Source organism: Metarhizium robertsii (genome assembly GCF_000187425.2).
Source record: "Metarhizium robertsii ARSEF 23 chromosome Unknown MAA_Scf_8, whole genome shotgun sequence".
NCBI classification, from domain to species: Eukaryota; Fungi; Ascomycota; class Sordariomycetes; order Hypocreales; family Clavicipitaceae; genus Metarhizium; species Metarhizium robertsii.
In genome coordinates, this window is record NW_011942226.1 from 683,800 (window position 1) to 711,793 (window position 27,994).

At 51.9% G+C, this 27,994-nt stretch overlaps 9 protein-coding genes across 9 annotated transcripts; 2 read left to right on the forward strand and 7 right to left on the reverse strand.

Annotated features, from left to right (window-relative positions):
* Positions 1–854: 854 nt before the first annotated feature.
* Positions 855–3,332, forward strand: MAA_01000 (glycosyltransferase family 2; the record flags this gene model as incomplete). The annotated part of the gene is made up of 3 exons (XM_007818998.2): positions 855–1,232; positions 1,314–2,015; positions 2,079–3,332. 3 exons carry the CDS (start codon positions 855–857, stop codon positions 3,330–3,332), a joined length of 2,334 nt encoding a protein of 777 aa, XP_007817189.2.
* A 692-nt stretch (positions 3,333–4,024) lies between these two features.
* Positions 4,025–4,732, forward strand: MAA_01001 (GCN5-related N-acetyltransferase (GNAT) domain protein; the record flags this gene model as incomplete). The annotated part of the gene is made up of 1 exon (XM_007818999.1): positions 4,025–4,732. The coding sequence occupies one exon, from the start codon at positions 4,025–4,027 to the stop codon at positions 4,730–4,732; it is 708 nt and encodes a 235-aa protein (XP_007817190.1).
* A 2,549-nt stretch (positions 4,733–7,281) lies between these two features.
* MAA_01002 (glycosyl hydrolase family 16) lies at positions 7,282–8,946 on the reverse strand (the record flags this gene model as incomplete). Its single annotated transcript, XM_007819000.1, has 1 exon — positions 7,282–8,946. The coding sequence occupies one exon, from the start codon at positions 8,944–8,946 to the stop codon at positions 7,282–7,284; it is 1,665 nt and encodes a 554-aa protein (XP_007817191.1).
* Positions 8,947–12,156: 3,210 nt separating this feature from the next.
* On the reverse strand, positions 12,157–12,720 carry MAA_01003 (Small GTPase superfamily, Rho type; the record flags this gene model as incomplete). Its single annotated transcript, XM_007819001.1, has 1 exon — positions 12,157–12,720. The coding sequence occupies one exon, from the start codon at positions 12,718–12,720 to the stop codon at positions 12,157–12,159; it is 564 nt and encodes a 187-aa protein (XP_007817192.1).
* A 1,663-nt stretch (positions 12,721–14,383) lies between these two features.
* On the reverse strand, positions 14,384–15,709 carry MAA_01004 (pre-mRNA-splicing factor CWC25; the record flags this gene model as incomplete). The annotated part of the gene is made up of 1 exon (XM_007819002.1): positions 14,384–15,709. One exon carries the CDS (start codon positions 15,707–15,709, stop codon positions 14,384–14,386), a length of 1,326 nt encoding a protein of 441 aa, XP_007817193.1.
* A 462-nt stretch (positions 15,710–16,171) lies between these two features.
* MAA_01005 (Ribosomal protein S14) lies at positions 16,172–16,693 on the reverse strand (the record flags this gene model as incomplete). The annotated part of the gene is made up of 3 exons (XM_007819003.1): positions 16,172–16,234; positions 16,302–16,473; positions 16,587–16,693. The coding sequence occupies 3 exons, from the start codon at positions 16,691–16,693 to the stop codon at positions 16,172–16,174; spliced, it is 342 nt and encodes a 113-aa protein (XP_007817194.1).
* A 616-nt stretch (positions 16,694–17,309) lies between these two features.
* On the reverse strand, positions 17,310–18,639 carry MAA_01006 (UDP-galactose transporter; the record flags this gene model as incomplete). The annotated part of the gene is made up of 4 exons (XM_007819004.1): positions 17,310–17,710; positions 17,761–18,117; positions 18,193–18,283; positions 18,343–18,639. 4 exons carry the CDS (start codon positions 18,637–18,639, stop codon positions 17,310–17,312), a joined length of 1,146 nt encoding a protein of 381 aa, XP_007817195.1.
* A 2,406-nt stretch (positions 18,640–21,045) lies between these two features.
* MAA_01007 (Ribosome-inactivating protein) lies at positions 21,046–23,435 on the reverse strand (the record flags this gene model as incomplete). The annotated part of the gene is made up of 4 exons (XM_007819005.1): positions 21,046–22,000; positions 22,083–22,161; positions 22,265–22,408; positions 22,457–23,435. The coding sequence occupies 4 exons, from the start codon at positions 23,433–23,435 to the stop codon at positions 21,046–21,048; spliced, it is 2,157 nt and encodes a 718-aa protein (XP_007817196.1).
* Positions 23,436–27,194: 3,759 nt separating this feature from the next.
* Positions 27,195–27,970, reverse strand: MAA_01008 (uncharacterized protein; the record flags this gene model as incomplete). Its single annotated transcript, XM_007819006.1, has 2 exons — positions 27,195–27,569; positions 27,626–27,970. The coding sequence occupies 2 exons, from the start codon at positions 27,968–27,970 to the stop codon at positions 27,195–27,197; spliced, it is 720 nt and encodes a 239-aa protein (XP_007817197.1).
* Positions 27,971–27,994: the final 24 nt, after the last annotated feature.

The window sequence follows — 27,994 nt, forward strand, 5'->3', positions numbered from 1 at the left end:
AGTGCGTGACCTATTTACTCCGTAGTCTGTCTGTACCAAGTACTCTCTACGTCTGCCTGTCCGGGATGTGAAAAACAAGCAACAACCGCAGCTCGGGAGGCAAACCAGTCCATGCGTTAATACCAGCCAAGTTTAGAAGCCAAACTGTTGTGTCGTTCCTTCCCGCGGCTCCTAGTCCGCAGCCCGCACACCGTCCGCGCCAAGTACCAAAGTACTAGTAGTACTAGTTCTCTTTTTTATTCTTCCTCGTATCGCTCGGCCTTTGCCTTCTTTCTCATCCTCCTCCAAGCACCTGGGTGATGATCCCCATCGCAGCGTTGTTTTCAACAGTCATAACATAACCTCTTTTCACTCGTTTTGGTGTTTTAACTCGTCAGCTTCGCGCTCAGGGTGGTTGTACAAGTTCTCGTTTCCCGCCGTCTCGTTCGTTTCTCGAAATCACTGAACCGCCCAAACCGTGCCGCTTCACATACACGTCGATTTGGCCCAGCAAACGACCACGACCCTAAACAGTTCACCTCTGCCACCGCGATCTTATCCGCCGTTTTTCCAATTATTAATTACTTAATCCATCACACACAGGAGCGCAAGAAGATCAAAAGAAGAAGACAATAGTCCTGGCCTGCCTTGTCTCACCGCATTCAACGTCCCCGATCAGCTGACGCCGATCAACATCGCTCGCTGACTCTCGTCTGGTTCACCTGCTACATTCCCAAGCTGTGGATTCACTCTTTTTTTGGCTCCTTGACTTGGAAATCAGCAAGTCGGAGCATTTCAGTCAAGACTGTCAAGACCCCAGTGAGGGAACTGTTTGGATATATTTCGAACCTCTTGTTCTCTAGGCCGTCGCAATCATGAAAGGCTACGCAGAGGAGGAGGAAATGCTGGAAATAGGAACTTTCCAGCGCCGTGACCAATATCATCCCTACGAGCAACAAGAACCTTCCATAGAAGAGTTTCCTCCTAGACCCGCCCGAGGTACCCCCAGAGGTCCAGCATCAAACGCTTACTCACAGCCGAATTCGTATTATCCCGATGAATTTGCATCACCCTCGCCAGGCTGGCCGCCTTCAATTGCAGGTCGTTCAGAATCTCAGACACTAGTGGACAGTGCTGAATCCAGGTCTAGCGTTCGCTCATGGCGGACTGGACAACAGACACCGGTCGATTCGACTGGTGCACCTCGGTATAGTGTTCCATTTCACAATGACTCTGGCCCGTCAACGCCCATGGTAAGAAAGCACATCTCTGCATTTGGATTTTTTTCTCCTGCCCTCTTTTTCCTATTGTGTACTAATGAAATGGGCAAACAGAACCAAAGTCACATTAGCCTCACTGGACTCCTTAAGCAAGCTCAGCCACCAGCTGGAGGTAAGGACTGGGTTGATCGTGAGAGCATTGATATCGTACACAAACGAGATGATAGCGACATCTGGAAAGGCTGGAGACGGCATTTATTCAGACTGGTTCCCCTCTTGACCTTCGCCAACACTGGCTTCTACATAGCTTATTTGGCTCTGCGTATCGCATGCGTTGTTTGGGCCCAGAATGCGTTTGAGACAACCTACTCAGCCGCTTGGATCTTCATCGCTGTGGAAATCGCTGTCGCCATTCCTTCTTTGATGCATAATAGCTGGACCATGATGTCAATGAAGAAGCGATATAGACCCAAGCTGCGGTTGAGAGGTTACGACGTCCCTACCGTCGACGTCTTTGTTACTTGCTGTGGCGAGGACGATGACCTTGTAATGGACACTGTTCGAGGCGCATGCGATGTCGACTACCCTTACGATAAGTTTCGTGTCATTGTCTTGGATGACGGCAAGTCAGAGACTCTCGAGGCCGCCGTTACCCGGCTAGGCATGTCCTACCCCAACGTCTACTACATGGCTCGTGTGAAAATTCCCGGACAACCCCACCACTTCAAAGCTGGGAATCTGAATTACGGTCTTGAGCAAACTCACCTGCTTCCTGGTGGTGCTGGGCAGTACATGGCAGCCTTGGATGCCGACATGGTACGTTTGGGTTGATTATTTGCCGCTTTTCCTCCTGTGCATAGCAGTCTAACCAAGACGCAGATTCCCGAACGTGACTGGCTCCGAGCTATTCTCCCGCACCTCCTCATTGACAACAAGATGGCTCTTGCATGCCCTCCCCAGCTGTTCTACAACACGCCCCCATCCGACCCGCTGTCTCAGAGTCTGGATTTCTTCGTTCATGTCATCGAACCTATCAAGGACGCGCTTGGTGTTGCATGGTGCACCGGCTCCGGTTATGTTGTGCGACGTGAAGCGCTCGATGAAATTGGCAACTTTCCTCTTGGATCATTGGCTGAAGATGTTGCTACTTCCACTCTGATGCTCGGCAAGGGCTGGAAAACCGCCTTTATTCACGAACCCCTTCAGTTTGGTACCGTACCCGAAGATTTTGGTAGTCACTTGAAGCAGCGCACCCGCTGGGCCATTGGAACTGTGGACACAGCCTTCAAGCTCAAATTCTGCTTATGGGGTGAGAAGATTCGGCAGATGACACTCGCTCAACGATTCTCTGGGTTCCTCTACGCCGTGCTCAGCTTGTACACTATTCTTGTCTCGATTTCCCTGTTCGCCATTCCCATTATCCTGGTCATGGGCAAACCCTTGGTTGCCTACGCCTCTGAAGAACAGCTCCGTTGGCTCATTCGTGCTTGCTTCGCTTCAACTATCAGCAACCGCCTGTGCGAGTTTGTTCTCTTCATCCCTGCCGGCTACCACACGGGCCAGCGTGGTTCGCGATACCAGCTTTGGATGTCGCCGTACATTGCTCTGTGCCTCATTCGTTCCTTCATGCTACCCAAGTGGCTGGGAGGTCAGGTGCAAGCTTTCAAGCCCACGGGTTCTTTGTCTTCGGCTCTGAACGAGCGTGATCCCGCACTGAAGAAGAATATGTTCCGCCGCGTCTGGACCATTCTCATCAACTACATGGGAATATTCCACCTGCTTTTTGTTTACTTCACACTAGTGGGCGTGGTACTGACTTCATACCGATGCTTCGTTCGCACAGAGAGCACTCGTTCGCTCTTGATGTGCCTGGTGACGCACGCATTCTGGCCGCCGTTGACGTTCATCTTCATCTGTAGCTCTCTGTGGACTCCAGTCGCCTACGCCATTGACCCGCCGCAGATGCCCGAGCGCGAGCAACTCCTCGACCGCGACCCTAAGACCATGGTTGCTCACCCTACGCCAAAAAGCAAGAAGATTGCTTTTGGTGGACAGGCTGCATGGTTCGAGTTTGAGTTGACCACGTCGACCCTTTATACGACTCTGATTTTTGTGGTTTCCTTTATATTTTAAAAATGGGAGCAAAGTTGTCGTCAGAGGCGCAGAAACCGGACGATCTAGCGGTGGCCAGTACGGCTGTCTGTTGCGGCCGGTCGCGACAAGCCAAACGATTTTATTACGTATACACAAACATGGAGCAGATTTTTTGAAGGATTTTTTTGCAAGACAATGAGACATTATGCTGCTCCTGGCGGAACAGCACGCAGACGCGCCATGTCCAGATGATGAAACTGGCATTTCTCAGCGAAGACTTGTATTGATTATTTTGATTTGGCGTCAAGGGGATTGTTGAGTACATAGTCGGGTCTGCATTCGTCAAAGGGGAAGAATGGCGTGTGATGTAATGCGGGAAAGAGTACAGGGCGAGAGCATGTGCCCTGCGGTGGCTTGTAGCAATCATGATAGAATCGGCATTGAATTAGAATTTGGAGCATTTGTACGAGATTTGTGTCATTAGGCAGTAAGCGATTTTGCTGGACCAAGATTTTCCTGTCATGTTGTCATTAAGATGGAGGGGCTCTCTGTCCATTTAGCCCAAGAAAGCATGGTTCCGCGCCCTTTGGCACCGATGCCGGTCATGGGAGTCAGCATTTGCAGCGGGATCGGAACCGAAACCACTAGAAACCAGCAAAAGCATTCATTCTTTTTTTTTCTTCTCTTCTCTCACACGGGGAAAGCAAAGAGTCAACAGAATCAGAGCCAGCATGTCACTGCCAGTCGGCCCATTGGTATCGCCGCGCGAGGCCATGCGCCCGACTCACGAGGCGCTCCACGGCCAGACAACGTCGCTCGTGCCGCTCGAAGCAGGCCACGCCGCCGGCCTGTTCAAGAACCTAGGCGGGCCAGAGAACCATGCGCGGTGGACGTACATGCTCACGGGGGGCTTTGCCACGCTCGCCGAGTGCCAGCGGGACATTGAGGCATGGAGCGGCGACGCGGCCCCGGACAGGCTCTACTACGCGGTGCTGTCTGGGCCGGCGGCGAGCGGTGCGCGCGAGCCCGAGCCCGAGGGCATCATGTGCTACCTGGCCGTGGAGCCGGGGCACCGGCGCCTCGAGATTGGCGGCGTGGTGCTGGGCGCGGCGCTGCAGCGGACGCGCCGGGCCACGGAGGCGTTTTACCTGCTCATCCGGCATGCGTTTGAGGACCTGGGCTACCTGCGCGTCGAGTGGAAGGCCAACAGGCTGAATGAGGCGAGTCTGAGGGCCGCCGAGAGGCTGGGGTTCACGTTTGAGGGCGTGTTTAGGAAGCACATGGTTGTCAAGGGCCGCGAGAGAGACACGGCGTGGTTTAGCATGACGGATGGGGAGTGGGCGCGCGTCAAGAGGGGATTCGAGGCGTGGCTGGACGACGGGAATTTTGATTGTGACGGGAGGCAGAGGAGGGGGTTGAGGGAGTGTAGGGAGGGTTGAGGGATGTTGGCGGTGAGCTGTTTCTGTGTCCGCTCTGGGAGTTGGCATACGGATGGATGTCTCTGGATTTGTTGGACAGCTTCGGCAGATGAAACCCTCATGTAGTGGGTGACTGCATTGGGTTTTTGCAGTCGAGATGCAGGACCATGTTGTGTACTTGGTACTGAGCATTGTGCGATGCGTGTAGTCTGTACTACGCACGATGAAGCAAGCCTAGGTGGGACGACGGTCATTGTAGCGTTTCGTGGCCCGGGATTTCGGGTACTAAATTGCAATGGATCTTGACTTGGCTGAGTTTGCGTTTCGGCGCATGGCTTGGTAAATCAGGGTGCTGTCAGTGACGTAGTTGAGTCGAGTCGTGCGTGGCGTGCGGCCGTTTGCAGATTGGGGTGAGTCGGTGTGAGTCTGGAGGTTTCACCTGTCACCAGTGGAACGTGGCGCAGCGGGAAGACAGTTGATGACATCGGTTTGGGGGCTGTTTGCCCGGCACAAGCTCTGTGTTGCAGTCCTTTGCCTAGCCGAGTCAGTGTCGTCTTGTCGCGATGCAAACCGTGTCGGAGGGATGCAACCTGGAAGAGACGCATGTGAAATGCTCGATTCGGTTGAGGCTTGCGCTGATACCCCGGCATGCCGTGTTTCACATGCGATGCTCCCGTCAGACAGCAAACAATCCAGATCCAGATCCAATAACTCGATTCGTCACGGTACCCGGGCGTTTAATCCACGAAGGGGTATACACATTTGACTCTAAAAGACGAAAAGTAAATCTCCAGAGCCACAGATCCGAGGCTGAGGACAATTCCAGCGCCACGTGCCACAAAGGCAAAGTCAAAGTTTGTCTGAGACCACAAGAGAACCAACCGGAGATTATTCGCAATTCATCAATTCGAGACGAGGGGCCCCCCGCAAGAAAGAAGGTTGGTGCCGGTAGATCGAACCGTCGTCCAAACTCGTCTCACCCTGCGGGCATCTTCCTTGTCGGCCAGCCATCCGAATCACGTGCTTGACGATTTGTGCACCATTGTACGACTGCACCATTGTTCCAGGTTAAAACAACAATCTATTCACCAGATACATCTCATTACCACCGTCGCTCAGCAATTTTTCCCCCTGTCGACGGTGCGAATGAAGGGTGGTCGTTGGGAGTTGGGGCAACGACACTCATCCATGTCCACGGCGGTGAGACGACGCAAGACAGAAGAAGACGCCTTCAATGTTGCAGGTAACTCAATCAGGCTTGGGAATAGCCATTAACCATGAGGAGAAGCCAGACGAGTGACCGTGCAAAATGGCAACAAGCCAGCTACACCAACACCAAAACTCCCAACAGCCTGCGCGCCATATCAATCTGCACATGCTGCGCAAAACACAAAATCTCAAAAAAGGCTCCAGCATCGTAATCTAGCCATGTATTCAACGAGAGTAGCGCTCAGTAAAGACAGTCACATTTGCCAGCAGACAAGTAGAAATCCAACCCCATCAAGCCAGCACCGCGCCCAGCCCTCAACAGAAATCCGTCTTCCTCCGCAGTCCATGCATCCAACGGCCGTCGAAAATAAACCACCAATAAACGAATGAATGAAATCCAAAAAACGAAAAAAGGTAGCGACAGGAAACATGCCGTGCCCCCGCGGCATTCACACTCCATTCAATGTTCTCCATTCCAACACGGGCACGGGGCCCGAAAGCGAAAGGCGTTGGTCCGGGTCCAGCCCCAACCAACTAGGTGACGCAGAAACTCGATCGACAGAAGCATCATGTTTGCGACTGAGGTTGAGCAGTAGTCGTCTCTGAAGACGGGGGGGGCGTCGCTGACTGCCCCTCTGTGTTTTCGCGGAATTTGCTCCCACACTTGCTCAGCAGCATCACCGGCTTGGCGCGCTGGGCAAATGTCTGGACGGCACGCGCTTCGGTGGGCTTGGGATCCATGACGACGTCGACGTTGGCGTTGGCGAGAAACTCGGTAATAGTTTGTTTGTTCTTGCCCAAGAGCAAGAAATGTAGAAAGAGACAAGGTTGTCAGATTGGCAAAAGAGTAGGTATTAGCTTGCGCGAGTAAGGGATGGATGGTGGGCGAGTTGACAGACGTCGGAGCTATTTCTCGCAGACCGGGACGCATTTCTATACTTTTGAAATAAACTGCCACATGATGCCATCATTCAGTCACAGTCATTGTCCTTGTGCAGCTCAATCCACGACGGGTCAAGTGACTGGCCGTCTTTGACGTGACGAGACGACTGCTGTAGCAAATTGGACAAAGAACGGCAAAACATGTCGCAAAGAATAAAGGAAGAGACACCACCACCAAAGAGTTCGAAACTGCACTTAAAACTGAACAAATAGGTATATTTTGATCTTTTGATCCAATGTCTATCTGCCGCACGACAAGTGGCCTCGGCCACCAGTCGAGGTTGAAATACCGCCGTTGACGCCTGTAGAAAATGGCCAACTCCGCCTGCAAGGACAAAGGGCGGTGATGAAAAGAAACTGGTGAGAAATTACAACAAAGCATACAAACACACACAAAATTTGCCCTTGTACCCAAAGTATCAGACTGGCCTGATGAAAGCAACCACGTTTCGGCTTGGCTTGTCGTCGTTAAAACCTGGTCCCCTTCTACCAGCCATTGTTTCCTCCAGATGACGCAGGCCCCCGGTATCCGTAGCCTGGCTGTTGGTTGTCGGTAAAGCTTCTTTGGGGGCCCATGGCTCCTGGACTTTGCATTCTCTGCAGTCCATAACCTTGCTGATGGGGGCCAGGAGATCCCATTCTTGAGTATGGGTCGGGAGCTGAGCCGCTACGCATCTGGTGCTGACGAGGGGAGCCGGGAGGCATTCCGGGGCTCGGAGACCGCGATGGATGACCAGGGCTGGGAGGAACACCAAACTCAAAACCATGATTAGAAGGGGCAGGACTGGCTGTTCGGCCGGGCTGGCCTCGCATGGCTCCTGCAGCTCCCATTGCTCCGCCAGCCACGGCACCAGCACCAGCAGCGCCAACGAGGGGCTCACGTTGCTTGCGCTGCTTCCGAGGCGAGACTTTTCATCAAAGGGGCCGTCAAAGGGACTCGATTCGGGAACGTGGTAAGAGTTTTCGTTGGCCATGCCACCGGCACGAAGCTCCCTGGCATTGTACTCTTGGCCATGGTCGGTGAAACCGTCGGGATTGATGCCATCCTTGAGGAATCGTGCGTTTTCGCGTTGGTCCTCTTCATCGCGTAGGGCTGCAGCCTTGGCTTCTGCGGCTCCAATGCGGCGCTGTCGGATATAGTACCAAAGCAGAGTCCCCAGGGCCAGGGCACCGACCGCACCGCCTCCAGCATACACCCCAGCCTTGGCTCCCGTGGGAAGGTCGTTCCATTTTTCGCTCGTAGACTTGTCGGGCTGCTTGTTCAGCGCGTCAAGAGCAGTGGAGTTGCCACTCTCAATCTTGATGCTTTCCCAGCTGCCGGAGCGATCGCCATAAGTATATTCCTTGCCGCTGCTGTAATCGGTGACCTGGGCGCTCTTGAGATACATGGTATAAGGCCCATTTGCATAGTCTGTATCACCGCCCGCCCACAGGCGAGTTCCCTCGGGAAGCGACGGGTCGCCGCCGGCCCAGATGCCAACGCTCATACGCATGGGTGTCTGAGGATAGTTGTGCGTATTGTTGGCATCTTTGGAATTCAGGGTGCGGACATGATTGCCGTCGATGAACCACTCGATAGAATCCTTGGTCCATACGGTGGTGTAGTTGTGATAGTCGTCCTGCATGCCGGTCATGGGGTGAGAACCGCCGTTCTTAAAATCCTGGCGGCCCTTGCCAAAATAGTTGGTTGTGGCGAAGGTCTTGTTAGAGCCCAGAAACTCCCAATCAACCTCGTCGAGGTCATCGCTAAGCCACATCATGGAACTGACAATGCCTCGGCCAGGCGCGACCTTGAGGTGGATCTCAGTGCGGCCAAAAAAGAAGTAGAATTTGGTGCGAAGAGTTGGCGAGTCACCTTGTTTGTTGATGGTGAAGGCGGCACCAGTTTTGGCATCGTATGACACAGTACCGGCAGTGGTTTCCCAGAGGTCGCTACTCGGGGTGATGTTGAAATTGAAATTATGATCGGTCCCGAATGCTGGATTTGCTGGACAATCGCGTTCCATGGGATTGCAATCAGTATGTACCTGAGCAGCCGCCAGGCCCAAAAGGGCTGTTGCGGTAACAATTGAATTGTAGAGCATATTGTCGTCTATGATGGACTCTTATGACGTGTGTGTGTGTGTGCCTCGCGGGGAGTAATGGCTCAAAATACACCAATGCTCTTGAGCAACTCGTCGATGAATGGTGTTGTCGTTTAGTAGTCGTCTTCCTCTGTTCCAGCAGAGGTTTATAGTGTTGTGCTATTGCAAGAAATGATGGAATCCAATGCTCGAACCCAGGTCAATTGGGATTAGACACGCAGACGCAGACGTGTTTAGTCAAGAGAAGGAGTGCAAGGGCAATTGGTGACAGCGCTGTCGTATGAATGTGGCCCAGTTGAGAAGGGCGTGAAGCGTGTTGTTTAAGGAACGTCAGATGGAGGCCCGGAGGCAAAGGAGTGGACGTTGTCAATAGACAAATGATGGTGAAGGAGCGGCGATGCCAACAGCAAGGTCAGAGTCAACAGGCCTTCATGGTGAGGCGAGGCTTGTTGCAGTCAGGCAATGTCACAGCAGAGGCGGCATTTGGTATTTCGCATCTGGCCGCCGGGGCAGCTCGCAAACGGGGGGCGGTGTGGTATCGTGCCAAGGAACAATGCCCATTGCCATTCTAGGAGCAATTTTACCCGTGGCGTCAGGGGGTGACGCTGGAGTCGGCCAAAGCAGGACCAGACCCATGTTGAAATTCCCTGGACGTGGGCTTTCGTCGTGAGACAGAATGCGTCGACGTGTGGTTCCAACTGGTTGGTGGCTGGCTCAGGGGTACGGAGTAGAGGCAGGCGGATGCCTCCAGTCTTGGTGCTTGCCGCAACGAATGGCAGCGGAAAGCAGGAAGGAGCGATTGCGGCCAACGTTGAATCCACCAATCTAGCCGCCGCAAAGGTGCCACCCCGCCCACCAGATCGCGTAACATGGTTGCATGGCTCCATTGACCGTCTAGTACGGAGTAGAATAGTAATAAATTGTTATCCCCTTTTTTCCCTGGGCGCTCAGGTACAGTATCACAATATAATATCTGGATCATGGCGGCTTCTGGTCCCGGCCTTGGCGCATTAGTGTCAGGGGTTTGAAAGTCGACGACCAACCATCACTCATGAGGCAAACTGACTGGTGCCAGAGAATGCCGGATCGACAGCTCGAGGAAGCCACGGACGGACACAGCTAAAAAGACTGATGCTTTACCGAGGGGGGTCTGTGCCACCTGCATAGTATCAAACTGGCTTCCCCCCACCGACAGAAATAATTAATCAATTCATGGCAACTCGCCATTGCTCAGGCAAGGACTTTCCTTGTCGCCCCAAGCGTCTGTTTCTCTTGGCAATCCATTGGCCTTTATCCAAATCAGTCCGGTAGTACTCCGTACTAGTAGTAATCAGAATTGCGGCCGCAACATGGTCCCCCGCGGTCGATTAGAGCCAAGACAACAAAACATTGTTCCTGGACTTGGAGGACCACCTTGTCTGAGACCAGCACTGACATTGTTGAGTTCCCACTGCCATGCTCCGTACCACAGTGCGGCAGTAGTATGCTGTCCCCGCGATAGCCAAGTACCTTTGCCTGCCGAATCCCTTTTTTCGTCTTCGCCTCCCGCCGGCCAAGTCCATACCAGCAACACATCACATCCGACAGCGACTGTGTTGGGAAGCACCCAAGTGAGACCCAAACAGGCAAACCTATCTTGGTCACAGTGGATGTCGTCACTGCGTTTGGTATTGACATGTACAAGCACACTCCGTATCATCACCATGGAATGCGACTCCCGACTGCATTCTTGCGACGCCTGCATGGAAATCATACCTGGAATTCGCCTACCAAGGACCGTCGAGCTTCGCCCAAGCCGTCGCGGCGCTGGAATAGACGTGCTTACGCGTAGTTTGCTCGGGTACAGGTCAACGGTAGGTTTTGAACAGCGTCGTTCCGCCGGTGGAGGATCCTGCGTTTCCTTGCCATGTGCTCGGGAACATACAACTGAGTGATCGTAGCCGGATCCGAATAGAGGCATCTGAAACAAAAGATGAAAGACAATTGACCTCCGTAAATTATATGTGTGAAAGTGTATCAACGCAATAATGTAACGTACCTTGGAAAAAAAAAGGGGGGGGCCGGCCACGACATGATTTGCGCAGCAATAAATACAATACATTGATGTGAATCCAGCGCGAAGAGAATCATCCCCCAGGCTTGAAAACCCACACTTTCTATTTCAGCACTGGTTCCTGCAGATCTATCTGTAAAATAGGTTGCTTCATGAATCATGATGATGTCCGCAGGAAACTCTGGTGCGCTGATTAACAACCACAAAGCGTCAAGCGGCTACAGGGTAGTATGCACACCGATGCTGCCGCTCACCCTGATCCAGCCAACAGCCAACAGCCAACCCCCAAGGACAAGATAACTAACAAGTGCGTTCAAATGATGTATCCCGGGACCTATGTTCCCACGGCCAGTGCCGGGGAGGGATGTACGTAGAGGGCCAAGAAGACGGCGGTAGAACCCGTACTTTAAAGAAAATCGTGATTCCATCAGGAAAGTGCGGAGTACAGGGACCGTGGCCCTCAGTGGACCAGGACATGTCACCAAGCACGGATACACCCGGCGCATGGCATCACGACAAGAGCTCCAAAGGGGAACCACCAGAGCGAGATCCAAGAGATGCCAAATTGACCAGCAGGCTCAGCCAGACACAGCAAGGACGAATGACACAAATTCAGTATTTCTAGCCGGCGGCCCATGCAAACGCACCATCCCTCCATGCTAACAGCCCACAAGGTACGCCAGAGCTAATGTGACCCATCTGACCCAGAAACGGGAAATAGAAAACAGATAGAGGGGAATTAATAAAAAAACATATGAGAAAAAAGATACCATCCATCCTCTCCGTCTCACGTCCTGTGTCGTCCGTGATACATGTTCCACCGCAACGATATGTACAAAGATGGGGGATACATCAATGAGCGGTTACAAATAGCATCCCATGGGTTTTAAAGAACAAAAGAAAAAAAAAACAACAGCGAAAAGCAGTCTGATAGCGGCGGGGATATTGAAGTCGAACCAACATTTTAAAACGGAATAAATTTTGTGAAAAAACTGGTTTTAATATCCGCCATGAGAAGACAAACAAAGCGGCGTGGAAATTGGAGAAAAAAAAGACGAAATCGCCTGGGGGTATTTGGATCGTGGTGCGCGTTTTTTTGGGTTTTTCTTTTTTTCTTTTTGACGGGGTCGGGACTCTCTCTCGCATGTTTCGCCCCGTCACATTACTGTGCACTTGTTCTCCTCTCTCTCCTTCTTGACGCTCAGGGCAACGCGGGCTGCCTCGGTAAAGGCCTCGTTGACGCCGCGGTTCTTCATGGCCGAGCATTCGAGGTACCGTGAGGCTCCTATTCGCTTGGCCACCTCCAGGCCCTTGTCGTACTCGATGAGAGGTCCCCTGGGCCGCTCCGAGTTGGCGTTTCCGTCGGCGGGCGCGGCGGCGGATGCAGCTGCATCATCGGCTTCGTCGTCACCGCCCCCTTCGCGGAGGTCGCACTTGAGCGCGACCAGGACCAGCTTGACGCCGGGGCAGTTGTCGGTGATTTCTCCAACCCATTTCGATTCAACGTTTTCGAGGGAATCCTTGCTGTCGACTGAGTAGCAGAGCATAATCAGGTCGGTGTCATCTGGGGGAATGTTAGTCGAGGGGGTTGGCTTCCGACGACGACTTCGGAGATGCAAGTCATCCTGGCGAGACGGGGTCGTTACCATATGATAGCGAGCGCAATCGGTCGAATTCTTCTTGGCCAGCGGTATCCCAGAGCGAAAGCTCAATGTGCACATTGTCTACAAAGATGTCTGTTTGCACTCGTCAGCGCGCAAACTTGCGACTCGAAACAAAACGACCAACCGCCGCGTGGCGTGTGCACGGAATGATGGATCTGGGAGCAACTCATACCGTGGACGTAGTTTTCAAAGACTGTAGGCTCGTATACCGTCGGAAAGTAACTAGGCGTGTGCGTTAGTCGTCGGGTTCGCCCTCATGGTGATGACCAGAGCTCGCAGGGGCATCGAGAGCCAGGTATCAAGACGTACCCTCTTGTAAAGACATTGAGCAGTGACGTCTTGCCGCAGGCACCGTCGCCTCTGTCATAATGATCTGTTAGCATTTGTCGGCACCAGCGTTTGTCTCGACTCGGTTGCCTCGCGTTGCCAGTCATGGGGGCTATGGGGTAAGCACATACAGCAGCACCAGCTTGCGCTGAACCGTCTTGGATCCACCGCAGAGAGGCATCATGGGGCGGGTTGTTCAATTGGCAATGTCGTGAACCAGAGAAGAGGGCAGAATTGGCGGGTGAGGCAGCGCGCGACTTCTTGCGGAGGTGAGGATGCTGGCGGCGCAGGAGGTGCGAGACAGGGCGGACTCGAAGGTATCGGCAGCTGAAGGAGACGAGACACGGAGGAGGAGCAGAAGGAAGGGAGTGTCGGCGGCGAGGGAACTCGGAACTCGACGTTGGGGAATGGAGATGGGAACGAGAAGAGGAGAGAGTTGACGTTCGGGATACCAGAATGTTAAGGATGTCAAGATGCGAGGAGGAACATGAGAAACCAGCTACGAATGCGCCTAGCGAATGACCAAAGGAGCGCCCAGCCCGTCGAGTCGATATTCAGCCACAAGCCGTTGCACTTTGACGATTAATGCCATGCATCAGCAAATGACCATGAGCGCCAGCAGCCGCACAAGTGGGCTCCATGTCCATTTGCCGGGCCCGTCATTGACCAGACATCCAGCGGTCGGCACCATTCACTTGGAAAGTGTGGTAGCCTGCCGCCACATGCACCCGGGCAAAGCTTGCTCGAGTTAACTCTGCCCTGGACTGGCGCCAATGCTGCAGCACTGAGAGCACTTGCACTGGCTGGCCACTCTCAAGAGCCCTCAAGAGCCCTCAAGTGCTGCATGTGCCTGCCTGGCTGCTTGGCTGCTGCTGACTGGAGGGCTCAGCTGCTATTGACTGCTTGAGTGCTCAAGCTAGCACCAGACAGCACGTGAGGGCACTGGCGCTCACCTCCAGAGGCCCCAGTACCAGCTGGTACCAGACCCGTCAGTGCTCTATTGATCCCCTGCGCCGCTGTACCTCAGCGCAAGGGTCCGCCACGTGTTTCCAAGCCAGGCACTTTTCGTCATTCAATGTTGGAAGTGCAAACTCTAACCAGTTGACTGTGTGCTAGCTTCCATGTCAGAACCGACTTCCGCCAGACGTCTAATTTATCTACAATCCAGCCATAAAGTCACTCACTGAAACACGCAACCTGGCACCAAACAAATCAGCACCAATCCGCATCCCAACAACGGGAGAACATTCCTTCCACAGCCCGAGGTCCCTCGCAATAATAATAATACATGCAGCCGTGGCCGGCCATTTGCCCAGCAACCTCCCACCTCTGTCCTCTCAAGTCCCTGGAACCGGTTGATGCAATCTTGACCACCTCCTCCCTTGACTCATTTCTAATCATCATCCCGCTGGTATCCTTGTCGATTCCGTCCCATTCTCTCGCCCAAGCCAAGCTTGCCCGCCTGCTTGTGTAGCCCATTGACAAAGCCGCGTTCACCTCCTCGCTCCCTCGCTCTCTCGTCCGCTTCCTTTGCCGCCCGTTCCTCTTGTTCCAGAGCAGCAAGGCGCTTTTCGCGGTCCAAGTCCATGTCAGATGCTGCCGACTGCATGGCCGCTAGTTTGCGAGCTTTTTCTGTCTCCCCATCTTCGTCATTGCCACGGGCCTGGTGTCTTGCTCGGCCATTGCCGTACCCGTGTCCATTGCCGCTATGACGAGGACCGGTTCCATTCCGTGGCCCCCTCCAATTGTCATCTCTGTTGTAATCTCGGTGTCTGTTGTCATGGCCGTCGCGCCGGGCATAATGATCGCTGCGCCTCCTGTCATGTCGGTCTGGAGATGGGCTGCGACGCCGTAGTCCACCATCACCCGAGTTTGGACTGTCATGCCTTCGTCGGCCATCGCTGTCTTGATAAGAACTTCTTTTGTGGCTGCTCTCATATCTTCTCTCTCTCTCCGCTGAATCATCTCGTGCCCGCCGTGGGCTTCGATCTACGCCAGAATCTCTTCGTCGTCCATGTCTTCGTCTTCGCTCTTCATCATCGCCATCATCGCGCTGGCGTCCGGGACTCCGAGACCGTGAATACGATCTGTGCCGCCGCTTATGTCGCCTCTCATCATCCTCGGCGTCCCTGCTCCTGCTTCGGTGTCGTCGGTGTTTCCGTCGATGCCTGTGCTCCTTGTCCCGCGACCTTTCCTTGTTTTTTTCATCCTCCATTCCCATGGAGGCCAGTAGCTGCCGTCTTCTGATGGGGTCGTTCATCATGGCTTCGTAAGCCGCTTGCTCCTGGCGCTTGATGGCGAGTAGAGGATCATCTCGAATTTTGGACGCTGTATCTCTTGCGCTGTTCGCATTCTGAAGTGCCATAAAACTCTCCTCACCCGCGCTCTTTTCCAGCTTCTTGTGCTCTGTTCCCTTGATAAGGTTGTCGATTCTCCTCTTGCCCAGGAGATACGCTTCGGTCTCTTCGCTGGTACCAACTTGACCATCGGTAGGGCCTTGGTACATCCAGTCGACCCGGTCTACTCTCTTCTTGCCGCCGGCAGCCTCGAGCTGCCGCTGCAGATCCTCCTTTGCGCGCTCTTCTTTGATTTCATTGATGCGTTGTTGGGTGCGCTTGCGCTCGGCGAGGGCCTTTTGTTCTTCCTCGTAGACGGCTTGCTGATTTCGCCGTAACGTTGGATGGAAAGACTTCTTGAGGTTAAGATCGCCGCCACCCATGATGACCTTTTTTTCTTCTTGCTCAAGTCGTGGACTCGTAGATGTTGGGTGAGTGGTGGTGTTGGAGAAAGTCGATGGAGTGGCGAGGCTGGCGGCATGTCAAGACTCTAGGACCCACTTCTATTTGCGTGTGCAGCCAACCGGGAAGCCCACTGGCTGGTGCTGTCAAATGCAAAGCAGATTGTTTGGCGCAACTGCGAGGGCGTACCCAGGATAATGTCAAGTTGTAAAGTCAGCTCAAGCAACAAGCCTGGCGAAGTCAACGGCTGGTATCGTCCCAGAATCAGATTACATATATGAATAGGTCGAATGTCGGAGTAGATAGATTCATAGTACAAAAATACGCTTGGTTTAACCCATACACCCCAGCCGCTCCAACATCAGTCCAGATCATCCGGTCGCTATTCCATTTATATTGTACAACGTTTCAACAAAAAGATGCCCAACAGGTGTCCGGTCCTTTTACCAGCTTGCTCGCTTCACACCCGGCAAGTTTCCCGCCATTGCCTGCATTCTAAAGTTGAACTGTCCAACATTAGCACTTCGTTCCAACCTTTTCGCATCAACCAAGCTCCCTCTACATTGAACTTACCCTCGTCATTTTAAAATCGCTCAGCACGCCACGGCCTTGGCCTCCCATGATACATCTATTGCGAATCTGCGTGGGGCGGGTATAGGCGTGCATCTGGGTGAGTTGCAGCTGGGCTTCGGCGCGGACACGAGGGGAAAGGGTCGTGTTGCGGATGATGTATCGCAGGGCTTGTCTATTGCCAGTTAGTGTCTAGCTGTACCCAGTTGTTGCATAGGTCAATCGCGCCGCGCAGAGAGTTTTGTCGATTGTCGCTGTTGAAGGGTACGGTTAGGGGACGCTGCATACCTCTCCGTCTCGAACTGCTCAAAGACCTTGCGCTTTGTGTGGTCCCGAATTGTCCGGGCCTTGACGAAGCAGCCCAGGTCGAGCTTCTTCGCTCGGAACATCGACATGGCGAGCGCTTAAATTTGCTGACGTTGATAGATGGCAAGCTGTTTGTGTTGAGCACACGGAAGATGATGACTTTGAGATGCCGATATTTTGCCGGGTCGACCCACTTTTCCTTCTCTCACAGTGCCTGATAATTGGAGTAGGGATGATTTTGGTGGTGCAGACTTTGAGCAACAGTATGTTTCAATATGCCCTATTGCAGTTTACCAAAGTTGGATTTTCGATCTGAAACCGCCCTAGCGCAAATACATTGATGCAATCGTAAGTCGTCGTCTTAACTAAACTGCTCTAATCTAAACCAACTCAAATGTGCACAAGAACTGAATGCCTGTGTAGTCCCTCATCATGAGAGTCATGAGGGCTACCCAATAATTAATGTTTGAACACGTTAATTCTGCCGAGTAACCGCGATGAAAGTATTTTCTGTTCCGTTCCGTAGCCGTACAACGCCAAATAGTCGACCATATCCAGGCCGTTGAAATGCACATAATTTTGAAGCAACACCGGGAAGAATGGACCTTTAGGTGCAGCCAGCTCTCATAGCGGGCTCAACGAGCCCATAAATTTGGGTGATGGGTTCCCGACATTAGTCATAACAGCCGTCCTCAAGGAGTCCGTCTATCGCTTGTTGGTCAGTGGCAGCGCAGGCTGAGGCTTCTCCTTGCCCTTCTGAAGCTTGGCCACAGTATACACAATGCCGCTCACGAAGCCCAGGACAATGGCTGAGACACTACCAAACGTAACAGGTGCAGCGAAGAAAATAATGCCCAAAATTGCAACAGGCAACTTATTAAGGGCGCCAACCATGGCGTACGTGGTGGAAGAAGTGGCGCGGATACACCACGCGGTCGAATAGGAGATGAAGATGGCGCCGAGACCTGAGTAGACCATGCCCGTACACATACTGTAGCGAGAATCGGCGGGGAAGTTGCTGTTGAGATTGGCCGAGGACCAGTCCTCGACAAGGAGAGATGAGATGATGAGGACAGGAATGGTAAGGAGGTTGTTGTAGTACATGACTGCAATTGTTAGTGGGCTGATGTTTGAACGGGGAGTGCAAATGACCAACCTTCCCAATTGTTAAAGCCCGTCTTCTTGATAACCTTGCGCATGCTAAGAGCATACATGGCGGCACAAAAGACATTGATGCCCATCCATCCGTAGCCCAGGTTCAGGGTGGTTACGGCGGCAGCCGTGGAAGCACTCCTGGCATCCGCCCACGCAGCAACAACCGAGCTAAACACCATCATGATGAATGAAACGAGGGTCAGCGGAGTGAGGCTGCTTCCGAACCAGAGAACCTCTCCGTAGGCAATGACAATGATGGTCAAATTCTTGAAGATGGTGTAGACAGGAACGGAGAGATACTGCAGGGCCTTGTTACCGGTGTAAATCATGGCAACGAGAAGCAGAGCAATGGGAAACCCTGCGATTTGTCAGTGCCGCTGAAAAAAATAGAACAAAACAAAGTCGCAACAAGTTGGACCGGGAGACGACATACAAGTCTTTGCCTTTTGCGAGTCGAATGGGCCCAAGTCTTTGACCATGCCAGCCTGCTTGCACATGATAATCGCCAGGGTCCCAACAATGGACTACTCGGTAGACATGATCAGCAACAGCCCTTCAGATGCTCAATGAAATATACGCATACCTGAACAGCAAGATACAACAGATTCATGTTCCAATTGGACCCCGACACAACATACTTATTCACAATAGTCATGCTCATGGAACTCAGACAGTACGCAAAGATGGAGGCGCCACGACTGCTCTCCAGCGATGCCATGGAGGGCCCCAGGCCCTTGAGCGCATCCGTCTTTGCCTGGGCGGGCGTAAAGCTTGGAAAGGGCTGCTTGTGGGCGCTGCCATTGCGGCCGTTGGCGACGCCATTCGCATGACCATTGGAATTGGACATGGGGAGCATGTCGTCGGTTTTCTTGTCCGACATGGTTGCCCCTGGATAGACGGGAAAATGAGAGAATACCAGACAATAAAGGCTCAGACTCGAACACGGGCGTAGCGAGCACGTCGGAGGAGGTGAAGCGAGTGGACGAAGTGAACAGAGAGCGAGAGACGGTGAGATGCGTAATTGGCAGCGAAAGGATGAGTGAAGGTTGCGAACCGTGGGAGACAAGGTTCTGACCGTGTACGATAATCATAGGGAGGTACGCGATGGAAAGGGATAAAACTTTGCCACAATCTAAATTTAGCCACAGCCACAGCCACAGCCGCACTTGCGTGGCCACAGTGCTTTTGCCTGTATACCTAGGTACTTGTAGGGTAGGTAGGTATTTAATTAAATTGACTTTTTCCAGGTAAAGCTACGTTCTAATATTATATTTTTGTGCTTTTTCTTTATTATCATATTATATTATAAAATTAGACTTGTAGCTCTAACCGTTACTTTATGCTCGCTTCCTCAAGCTCATGCGGTATTAGGGTATTTTGGACATGCAACTGTGATGTGGTCGTGAGCCTTTTGCTATTGACGACGATCGTATGAGAATCGCAGAAAGAGCATGTTACCACGTGCATATAACCACAGCTACCTAGTAATAAATACCACGGGACATGATGATTACTAGTTAAGCTAGCTGCGTAGTGCATTTCGCTAAAATGCGGCAGCCTCTAAACCCAAGCTATACATGCCGCTCCCGATATGTTCGTCTATACTCTTATTTGGCATATCTTGTCCAAGGTCTCTAGCTCAACTAATTGCAATTGCAAAGTTGCTACAAGAACGGCACAGACCGCCAAAGGTATTAGAAGAAGAAGCGCACAGCAACCTCACTGGGGAACCACTGGTGGATAATCTTGGTTGTGCCGGCTATTCTGTATTGCTCATGGCATACGTTACGTAGCAACGAGACCAACTAAGCCATTCGCATTAAATGCACTTCTACGGGCTTTGGGTGCGTTTTTGGGATTTAAATGCGTCGGACAAAGCAACTGCTTTTGGTGCGCAGTTCGCTCGGATATAGCACGAACGGGAGTAGCAGAGCAGCCACGCGACGGAGGCTTTGCCTCAACCATTAGCCAAGTACTGGAATACTATGGAAACGCGCCATTCGGTTCTCTGCTCATTTTCAAAGAAATCATTCCACAGATATTACAATCAAGTCTTTGATCAAAAAGGCATCTTTGATAGCCGTGGAGCGCCTTATTTTCTGAATGCTGCATGAAGTTGCATCCTAGCTGAGCCGCTGACGGGTCATTGTTCTCAAACTTGAGGCTTGCTGTATTCGATGGTACGAAAGTAATTCTGCTGTATGAGACATCTATTCTTAAGCACCTCCTTGTCAGAGGCCTTGGAGAGAACGAGGAGAGGGAGAGAAAGAGTAATAAAACAGAGAGTGACAAAAAAAGAGAAAAACGAAAAAAAGAAGAGAGACAGATTAAATTCAAGAGAGAGACAAAGGGCCACACTTATAATCTGGATATCGGTGGTACTCGGGCAAGGGCCACTATCGCCGGATCTTTTTGCTCCATGGCTCAAATGCCAAACCCGATAACCGTCGTGGCACTTCTCGCCTCGACCACGGTGATGCGCAGTGGATCCGTCTCCACTAACCTGAGCCGCCACGGCTGTAGATAATGAAGCGTTGGCATGTCTCGACCCTGAGAGGTAATGTTGAAGGGCTCAAGGGACGGGTCCGTCGCCGCCGCCGCCGCGGACTCCGCTCCGGGCAGATCGGGCCTCCCGGCCGTCCCTGTTGCCAAGTAGCACTACTGGGATATCTTGCAGGGGCGCATGCCAATTAGTATTAAGGGTATGTGGACCAATATTAGAAGGGGAGGCTGTGCTAGTTGTTGATGTACAGAGACTTCCTCGGAGACACTTTTGCACTTGCACATCGGTTCCCCTGATTATGTGCTAGACTATCATGGCCCACAAGTCACCGTGACATCACAAACCATGGCATCGTTACGGACCGACTGGTCTCAGCTGTATAGTTGTCTGTCTTGTGAAAAGGCTCTAGTTTTTAATGGTAAATGGCATATTTTACTGTAGTACTATATTTGCAAGTCTCCCCTAGATAGTATCAAGATGAAAGTGAGGGATTTTTGGCATAACAAACGACAGGTTCTTAAAGAACTCCTATTGATAAAACTGTAGTTCTGAAGAAAACGGTACGAAATTGTTCCCGGGTCCAACTAGATGACAAATGTAACAGTTGTAATGATTGCTTGGCCCACGGATCGACTCCCAGTCTTTGGATGGTAAAAACACGCCTTTGCCTACCGATCCAACGTGCAAAGGCCGGCGTAGAATTTGGCCAAGTTGTGGTTTCCGCTCATGGTTGCATGGAGTCATGGCCACTGCGCCTCAAATAGTCCCGGGCATGGATGAGCATCAGCACCCTTGAGGCCGGTCTCCTCCCCAGGTCACCCACACTTCAACCTTGCCGTACTCTCCGTCAACTACCCTTTTTTCCGAGCCCGACAGCTGTGGACGAAATTCTGCGATTCCGTACGCTATCTGGTCGTTGGGGGACCAGTCGGCGTCATGGTCCCACAGATCAACATGAATCTTGAGGGTATCAAGCATCGGCACGGCCATGATAGCCCGCGACAACGGGATAGCTGTACCGGGGTATATCTCTATGCTATCGCCGCCCTCTCTGTTGAACAAGTCGCGCTGGACAAAGCGGCTAGATGTTCTAATTCTCCCAAAGACGTCGGCGGGCTTCTCTCCGTCCCCGTCGAGCATGATTACCTGGACGACGGCCTGTGTAGCACTGCTCATCACGACATAGTCCACCGTCGCCTTGCCGTATTCGCCGTCAACCTCTGTCTGAATAGGCGTGTCGTACTCGTTGGCCGGGTCGTAGACTTTCCACGCAATTCGGCCGCGGCTCACCTCGTCGTGCGGAGACGCGTCCCTGTCTCTGTCCCAGAGATCCAGGTCGATGACGAAATTCCCATCCGCCGCAAGAGGCCGCGATGTGCGCAGCGTGATTTGGTCTCGCGGCTCGACGGACACGGAATCATCCTTCTCAACATTGTAGATTACTTGGCGGCCCGAGTCGTCGGTGGCGTGGATGCTGCCGAAGAGATCGCCTGGATTCTCGCCGTCGATGTTGTTTATCATGACCCACAGGATCTCGGCCAACGGGCGAGGCTTGGCGATGCAGGCGTCCGGCTTGGCTACTTCGATAACCGGCGGCCGTTCAATCTGAGTTTCTGGGCTGGTGTTGTCGCAACGAATGGAACTAATCATGTTGTTGAAACGACCCTCGTCGAACTCGTCTAAACGATCGTTGCCCGGAAAGGAGGATTGAAAGGAGGCGCCGGCGCAATTATAATCACTGACAGGTTATTAGTTTCTGCATGATTCGTGAAAATAGCCGGGACGCCATCGTTCGGCTGTCTTGAACGGTCTGGGCTTACTGGAAGAACTGGCAGATACCAGCGGATGCGCTGAGAAGAATCGTTGACGCTCTGTCATTCCATTCCAAAGGGACACCAACTATTGACATGTTTCGATTAGCCAAAATCAACTGGTGACGAGATAAACAGCCAGCCTCACGGGCCGGTTACGCCATGAATAGTTGCAGCCCAAGGAAACATACCGCAAGATTGGGGAGGTGTCTGTATAGTAAGGCATTCTCCGCCGGATTGTGGCTCGTCGCAAATCTTCACAGTAGCTTCCTTATTTTCGGCTTTGTCCTTGACTGCAGTAGCAAGCCTACCGCAGGCATTACTGCCGAGGTTGCCTATACGGTGTTAGATCAGGTACAGCTTCGTCGAACAGACGGACATACTGGTTGTGTCACGGCCGTCTACTTTGTGCCATGGAATCGATCTTTTCAACTCATCGTGGTGCCATGACACGACAACTGCTGCCAGTGCCATGGCACACTGCGCCGCGCTTGCAGCACCCTGGCCCAAGGCTGTTCGTAGATGAGCTGGGATCTCAACCGCAGACCAGTCGAGGCTGCTGAGCGTGGTCTGATCTGCTGCCTCTGTCTGGGGTCCATATTCTCTGATGAACTGCCTCAGGTTGCTGGCTACCGACTGTCCTACATAGGCCTCCCAGGCTCCATGGCGTCCCTCTACAGGATTCTGGAGCCCAGCAAGTTGCGGCTGGGCGCCGCTAGGGTCTGTTGAGTCTGGACGAAAGTCGGGATTCCGTGTGAAGCGACCCAACTGGCTAATAGGATCCTCTGCGCCAAGAATACGGTTTAGATCGGCGGCACGTACCTCGTACCAGCCTAGGATCTGGTTCCAAGGAATCCCTTGAACGGCAGCTTGCTCTTGTTGCTCTGGGTAGGGAGAAATATTCTCCAAGGACAAGTTCACATCGACCATGGCCCAGTTTGTACGGATCCGGTAGAGATAGCCAACCTCTTGTGCGTGCTCTGGCGAGGGCCGGACAGCAAAGGTGATGGCACCAATGAGCGATGTACTCGTCGACACATATTGCGTGACGTCTCTCGTTCCACCTGGGTTGTTGGTGTGCGTCCAGAGACCGCTTCCTGCTTCAAGCTGCTCGGGGCTGAGTTGATCAATGATCTGAAAGCCTCGTGCCCACATCCCACCAGCTCGTTGAACGTCGGCGGGAGACCTGCCCGGTTTACCGTCGCGAGTTTTGCCTGTTTCACCACGCCATACAAACGGTGGCTTTCCGGGAGCTCTAGCTCTTATACCTCCAGGCGTCGCTGGTGGAGGCGCCCCTTGGACATGACAAAAGAAGAAGAAAATGGCCGCTAAAAGAAGCGATAAAGCGTTTTGGCCGTTCATTTTAGCTCAATGTTTATGAAGGCTAACCTTTGTTTCCGTGATGGGCAATAAAAGACTTGGGAAACGACGTATACTTGAATATATATGTTTCTATCTACAACATATCAAATGCTGCTCACGGACTGACCATAATGTGGCTCCTCGTTGACAGAAAGATCCCATGGCAATTTTCGAAGTTATTGATTCGTCCATACAGGCAATCACTCCCTTCCAAGAGGAGGATACGCCCGACTCATTAGGATGCCTGTGGTTTATTATGACTTGAAACATATAAAACTGAATAGCCCTGGTCTTGGTGGAATAGATTTGTCCATGTTTACAACTACTCGAAGGATAAATCAGCTCATATACATTGTGATATAGTAAAACAAGTTACTACAGGCGGTCTTCTGTATCGAGTGACGATATTCTCCTGACATATAGACACCTTCTGGCGGGTTTATATCGGATATCTCAAGTGCCGGACGCCTTGGTGGAGTTGCCATGATAAGGGCCAGACACTCATTGAAGATACTCCGTAGCGGAGTATCTAATACCTCTATCTATGTGCAAGTTGTCAGGAATGACTTGTATTATCTATCCGGGCAGTGCACAACTACACTAACCTATTCTTGATTCGTAAAATCACTCCTTGTATAGGCAGTGGACTCGGTACGGGGCACCCGGAGGGGCTGGCGCATGATATTAATCTCCGAAAAGCCGCAGGGCTGATATATGTGGATAGTACAAAACTGCAAGGATCATGTTGTGATGGTGCTGTGTTGACGGATGTTCTTCGGTTGGAGATTTTTCAAACATTTCCAACTGCTTGGCACAGCAAAGTATTCCTTACTGTTAGCTATCTACATTCTTGCCAATTTTGTGCCATTGTTCACCCCCTTGGGCTTGCGACTTGACTTGAGTGCTGGTTGTGTTTCAATCATAACTGAAGTAGAACCTTACAACGGATGGAAGTAATAGAGGAAAACACTGGCGCAGAGCAGTGCAAGTTGGGCTGGCAAAAGATCATGACTGGTACTTTAGGATCGTTTCACAAGGAACATGCTGTTCGTCTTTATTTGGCAAAATTGAAAAGAATCGCCAATAAGGGCAAAGCTTACCTGGCTAATCGGGCCGCCTCCCTAGTTGCCGAAAAAATGCGGCGATTTAATGAGTCCTATAGTATAGATCATAGGCATTGGAGTAACCCAATATGACTTACTTAATTAGTCCGGTGATGGGTATTATAGAGGATGATGTCAGCTATTAAGCTATTGCCACGAAAACCCCGACACCGGTATCAAGCTGAAAGAAAAAGAAAAAAACTGATTCGTCCCTACACCCATCTCACGGCAGGTCCATGATAGAGCCGGACCCAATACTTATTCCATAGCGGGTCACGCCAAGCCCTTGTGTCGGCGACTTTATATGCAAGCCAGCACGACGAGGTAACGTAGAATACGGCTATTATAACCCAGGTTGAACTCTCACCGGCTCACCGGCGCTTGTGATACGTCGCGTTGACGACCATATCTGTGGCCTTTATCCTGTCAATAGCATTCTCAACCAATATCTTGTAACATCTCGGATAATCTTGTAGTATCGCAAGGCACAATTAAGAGCCTCACGCCATCAAGCTTATTCAATGACTCAAACCTGGCCTCACCAAGATGCCACAATTGACAAAGCGCAACGAGTCGCTATCATTGGGTGAAAATAATACCTAGAAAGGGAATCTTTCCTGTTGGGCCTGTTGGAACTTTTGGAAATTTAAAAAAACTCTCAAATTTCTACAGAGATATATAGAAAACAAGGAGAAGTCTACATTGAGTTCGATCCATAGCTATCAATAGTGACACATTTAGGCTGTGACAAAGACCCAGTTGAGAGCTTAGAGGAATAGCTCATTGTGCTAGTTACAGCCTTGGTATAAGATCCTTGGGTTTCCAAAGGCCTAGATAAGCCAAAGAGCTCTATTTACACAAGTCAATAAAAGTGTTATGCCCTAGGTCTCGTGATCATGGCTCTTTGATGAAACTATGACCAGAGTATGGTACCTACATTTAAACAATCCATTCTAGTGTTCGAAGTGAAGGAGCCACGAGTAAATAACTGAGCACAGGGCCCGTTGCGAGTCTTTGTTTCTAACATGTTCTTTCCCGGCATTGGTATCGGGTTAGGGTTAAGCTACACTGGCGTCCAAGTTACAGTGTGGCTGCAGCACGCAGCTTTGTCCATATCCATTCGGCTTGTAGTTGCTATCCGACGAGAATGAATGCCCGGTTCGTCTGCTGTTAGCTTCAAACTTGGGCATCGAACAAGGATTCCGAGATGCCATCTTACCACACCGATATTTCCTCGGCTGCAATAAATGTACAAAATAACGTTCGGTCCTCTTTCTTGCTATAGCACCACAGGGCGTTGTGAACCCGTTCCCGTTCTTGCACACGTCGTCTTTGCCGGAGCAGCTATTACACTGCTTTCTAAAACCGTAACTTATTTTAGCATTTTCTTTGACATTGACAATAGAATGCACTCTAAATTCATAGAATCCCCCAATCACTGTGTTTAGAAGATGGTATACGGCCCCTTGCAGACCCAGACGGGCTCTTTGGCGCATCAATCTGCCTGGAGAGGCAGTAGGTGAATAAACGGCAGTCTACTGATGCGGATATCTGTCGGGTCGTAGCAAGACACTTTCTCCTTGGTAGTTGCCAAAGTCGCGAGACACGGACACGTCACGACTACGCTAACAGGCCCCCTTCCCCCCCTGCCGTTACAATATGTAGATGATGTTGTTTCCGCATCATCTGATGGGTCTATGGTTCCAGTGAGACTCGGAAAGGGGTTAGCAGCTACATGTAATGCAGGCGGCACAGCCCCCTGAGCCGTTACATGTTGGCCGATGCAACCCGAGATTTTTGGTATGCGTAGGACTTGGAAGGCGGGGACTGGCTCATAATCATCTGGTGGCGTCGCGGTTGGATTTGCTACGTAATGCCCTGTATGTTGGAGATGGTGCGCCTTCGAATCTATAGGTATCATTCGCGAATCGGTCAACAAGGCTACATATGTGCTCTTATCAGGAGATAAGTCAATCCCACCATACCAGTCGGCCACGTTATGTGCCGCCCTTGTCGCCATCCCGTCCACCTCCCGACTGCCAATCCATCTTCTGCTTTACACAACGTCTTGGGGCGGCGTTGGCCGTTCTTGTTGAGGGGAGTCAGGTATATTAGAATTGTACAATCGCCAACTTTCCTGGCTTGCTCCGACGTGTATTCCAGCAGATAAGTATTCATCCTTGACATTTCCGTTCCGGACAATGAACGGGGTGATTAAAGTTGTCATGATACTCAGGCGGGGGCTCGGGTTGTCACGGCAAACAAGGACGTGACTTTCCGACTCGGGTAATAGATCCAATCATTTTTCATTCTCCTGACGGTCAAGGGAGACCTCAGCTCCCTGGACCACTTCACTCGAAAGCAAGGCCCAGCAGTGTCAGCAACAAGCCCAGTTGCCCAGATTGAAAAACAGCTCTCAAGAGTATGTCCTACATCCCCCACCTGTGCCGTTGAGAGCGGTTATCTTGGGAATACCCCACTTGCGGCCAACAATGTTATTATGTAACCGGTAGTTGTAGATCTTGTGGGAACTAGTTTCGGTACATCCTCATATTTATTGACTCTCCTACGGGCCTATTATCTATTATTCCCTTTAAGTAGACCCTCCTAATTCCAAATAGCAGGCAAGAGCTTGTTGGTGTAGGTCGGCCTCGTCTCAGAATTCGACCAGATAAACTCTAACAAACGAGTCTGCCACACCACCGTTCATCCTGGCCTCGTCGTCTGTCAGGGCCCGGTGACGAAGAACGACCGACTTGCTCCACTTGACCTCGATGCCGAGGGCCTTGGGCGAGTAGCACCGGTCGTCAAACATGGGAATGGTGCTGTATATCGCAAATTTGCCCCCGTTTTGGGCAAACCGCCGCAGGACAGAGGCAAACACGCCGTCTCGGACGTACGAGAGGCACATCATGCACAGAAGGGCATCGGCGTTGTCGAGGGCATGGTAGAAATCCCTCGACAGTGCCCCGTTGAGGTCTTGGTTTATGACCTTGGTGAAGATGCCGGCCTGGTCATGATCAACATCCATCTATTCCTGGATTCTTTGGCAGCGGAGGGGTGTATTCAGAGGTTACATGTGTATACCTTGAGGCCAAACTGGAGCGCATTCTCGCTAATGTCCACACCGGTCATGTCGAGATGGCTGATGGCCTGGGGCTGAATCGACTGCGTCCACCGGGCACCTTGCGCGTAGGCAATTGCCGTGGATCCGTACAGGCACCCGATGTCGATGACCCTCCTGACGCCAAGGCGGAGGTTTGGTTTATTGGTGTCGATGAGCTGGGCGAACTGGTCATGGTAGTCGCCGTAGCCTAGGGGCGTCAGAGTCTTGTAGTATCCAAGTGGTGTCGGTTCGCTATAGATGTGCTGGAACGATGCCTTGTTCGGATTCAACTCCCCGTCGCCGGATTTATCAGCAATAGCACACATGGTAGCTAGAAGATGGTGAAAAAG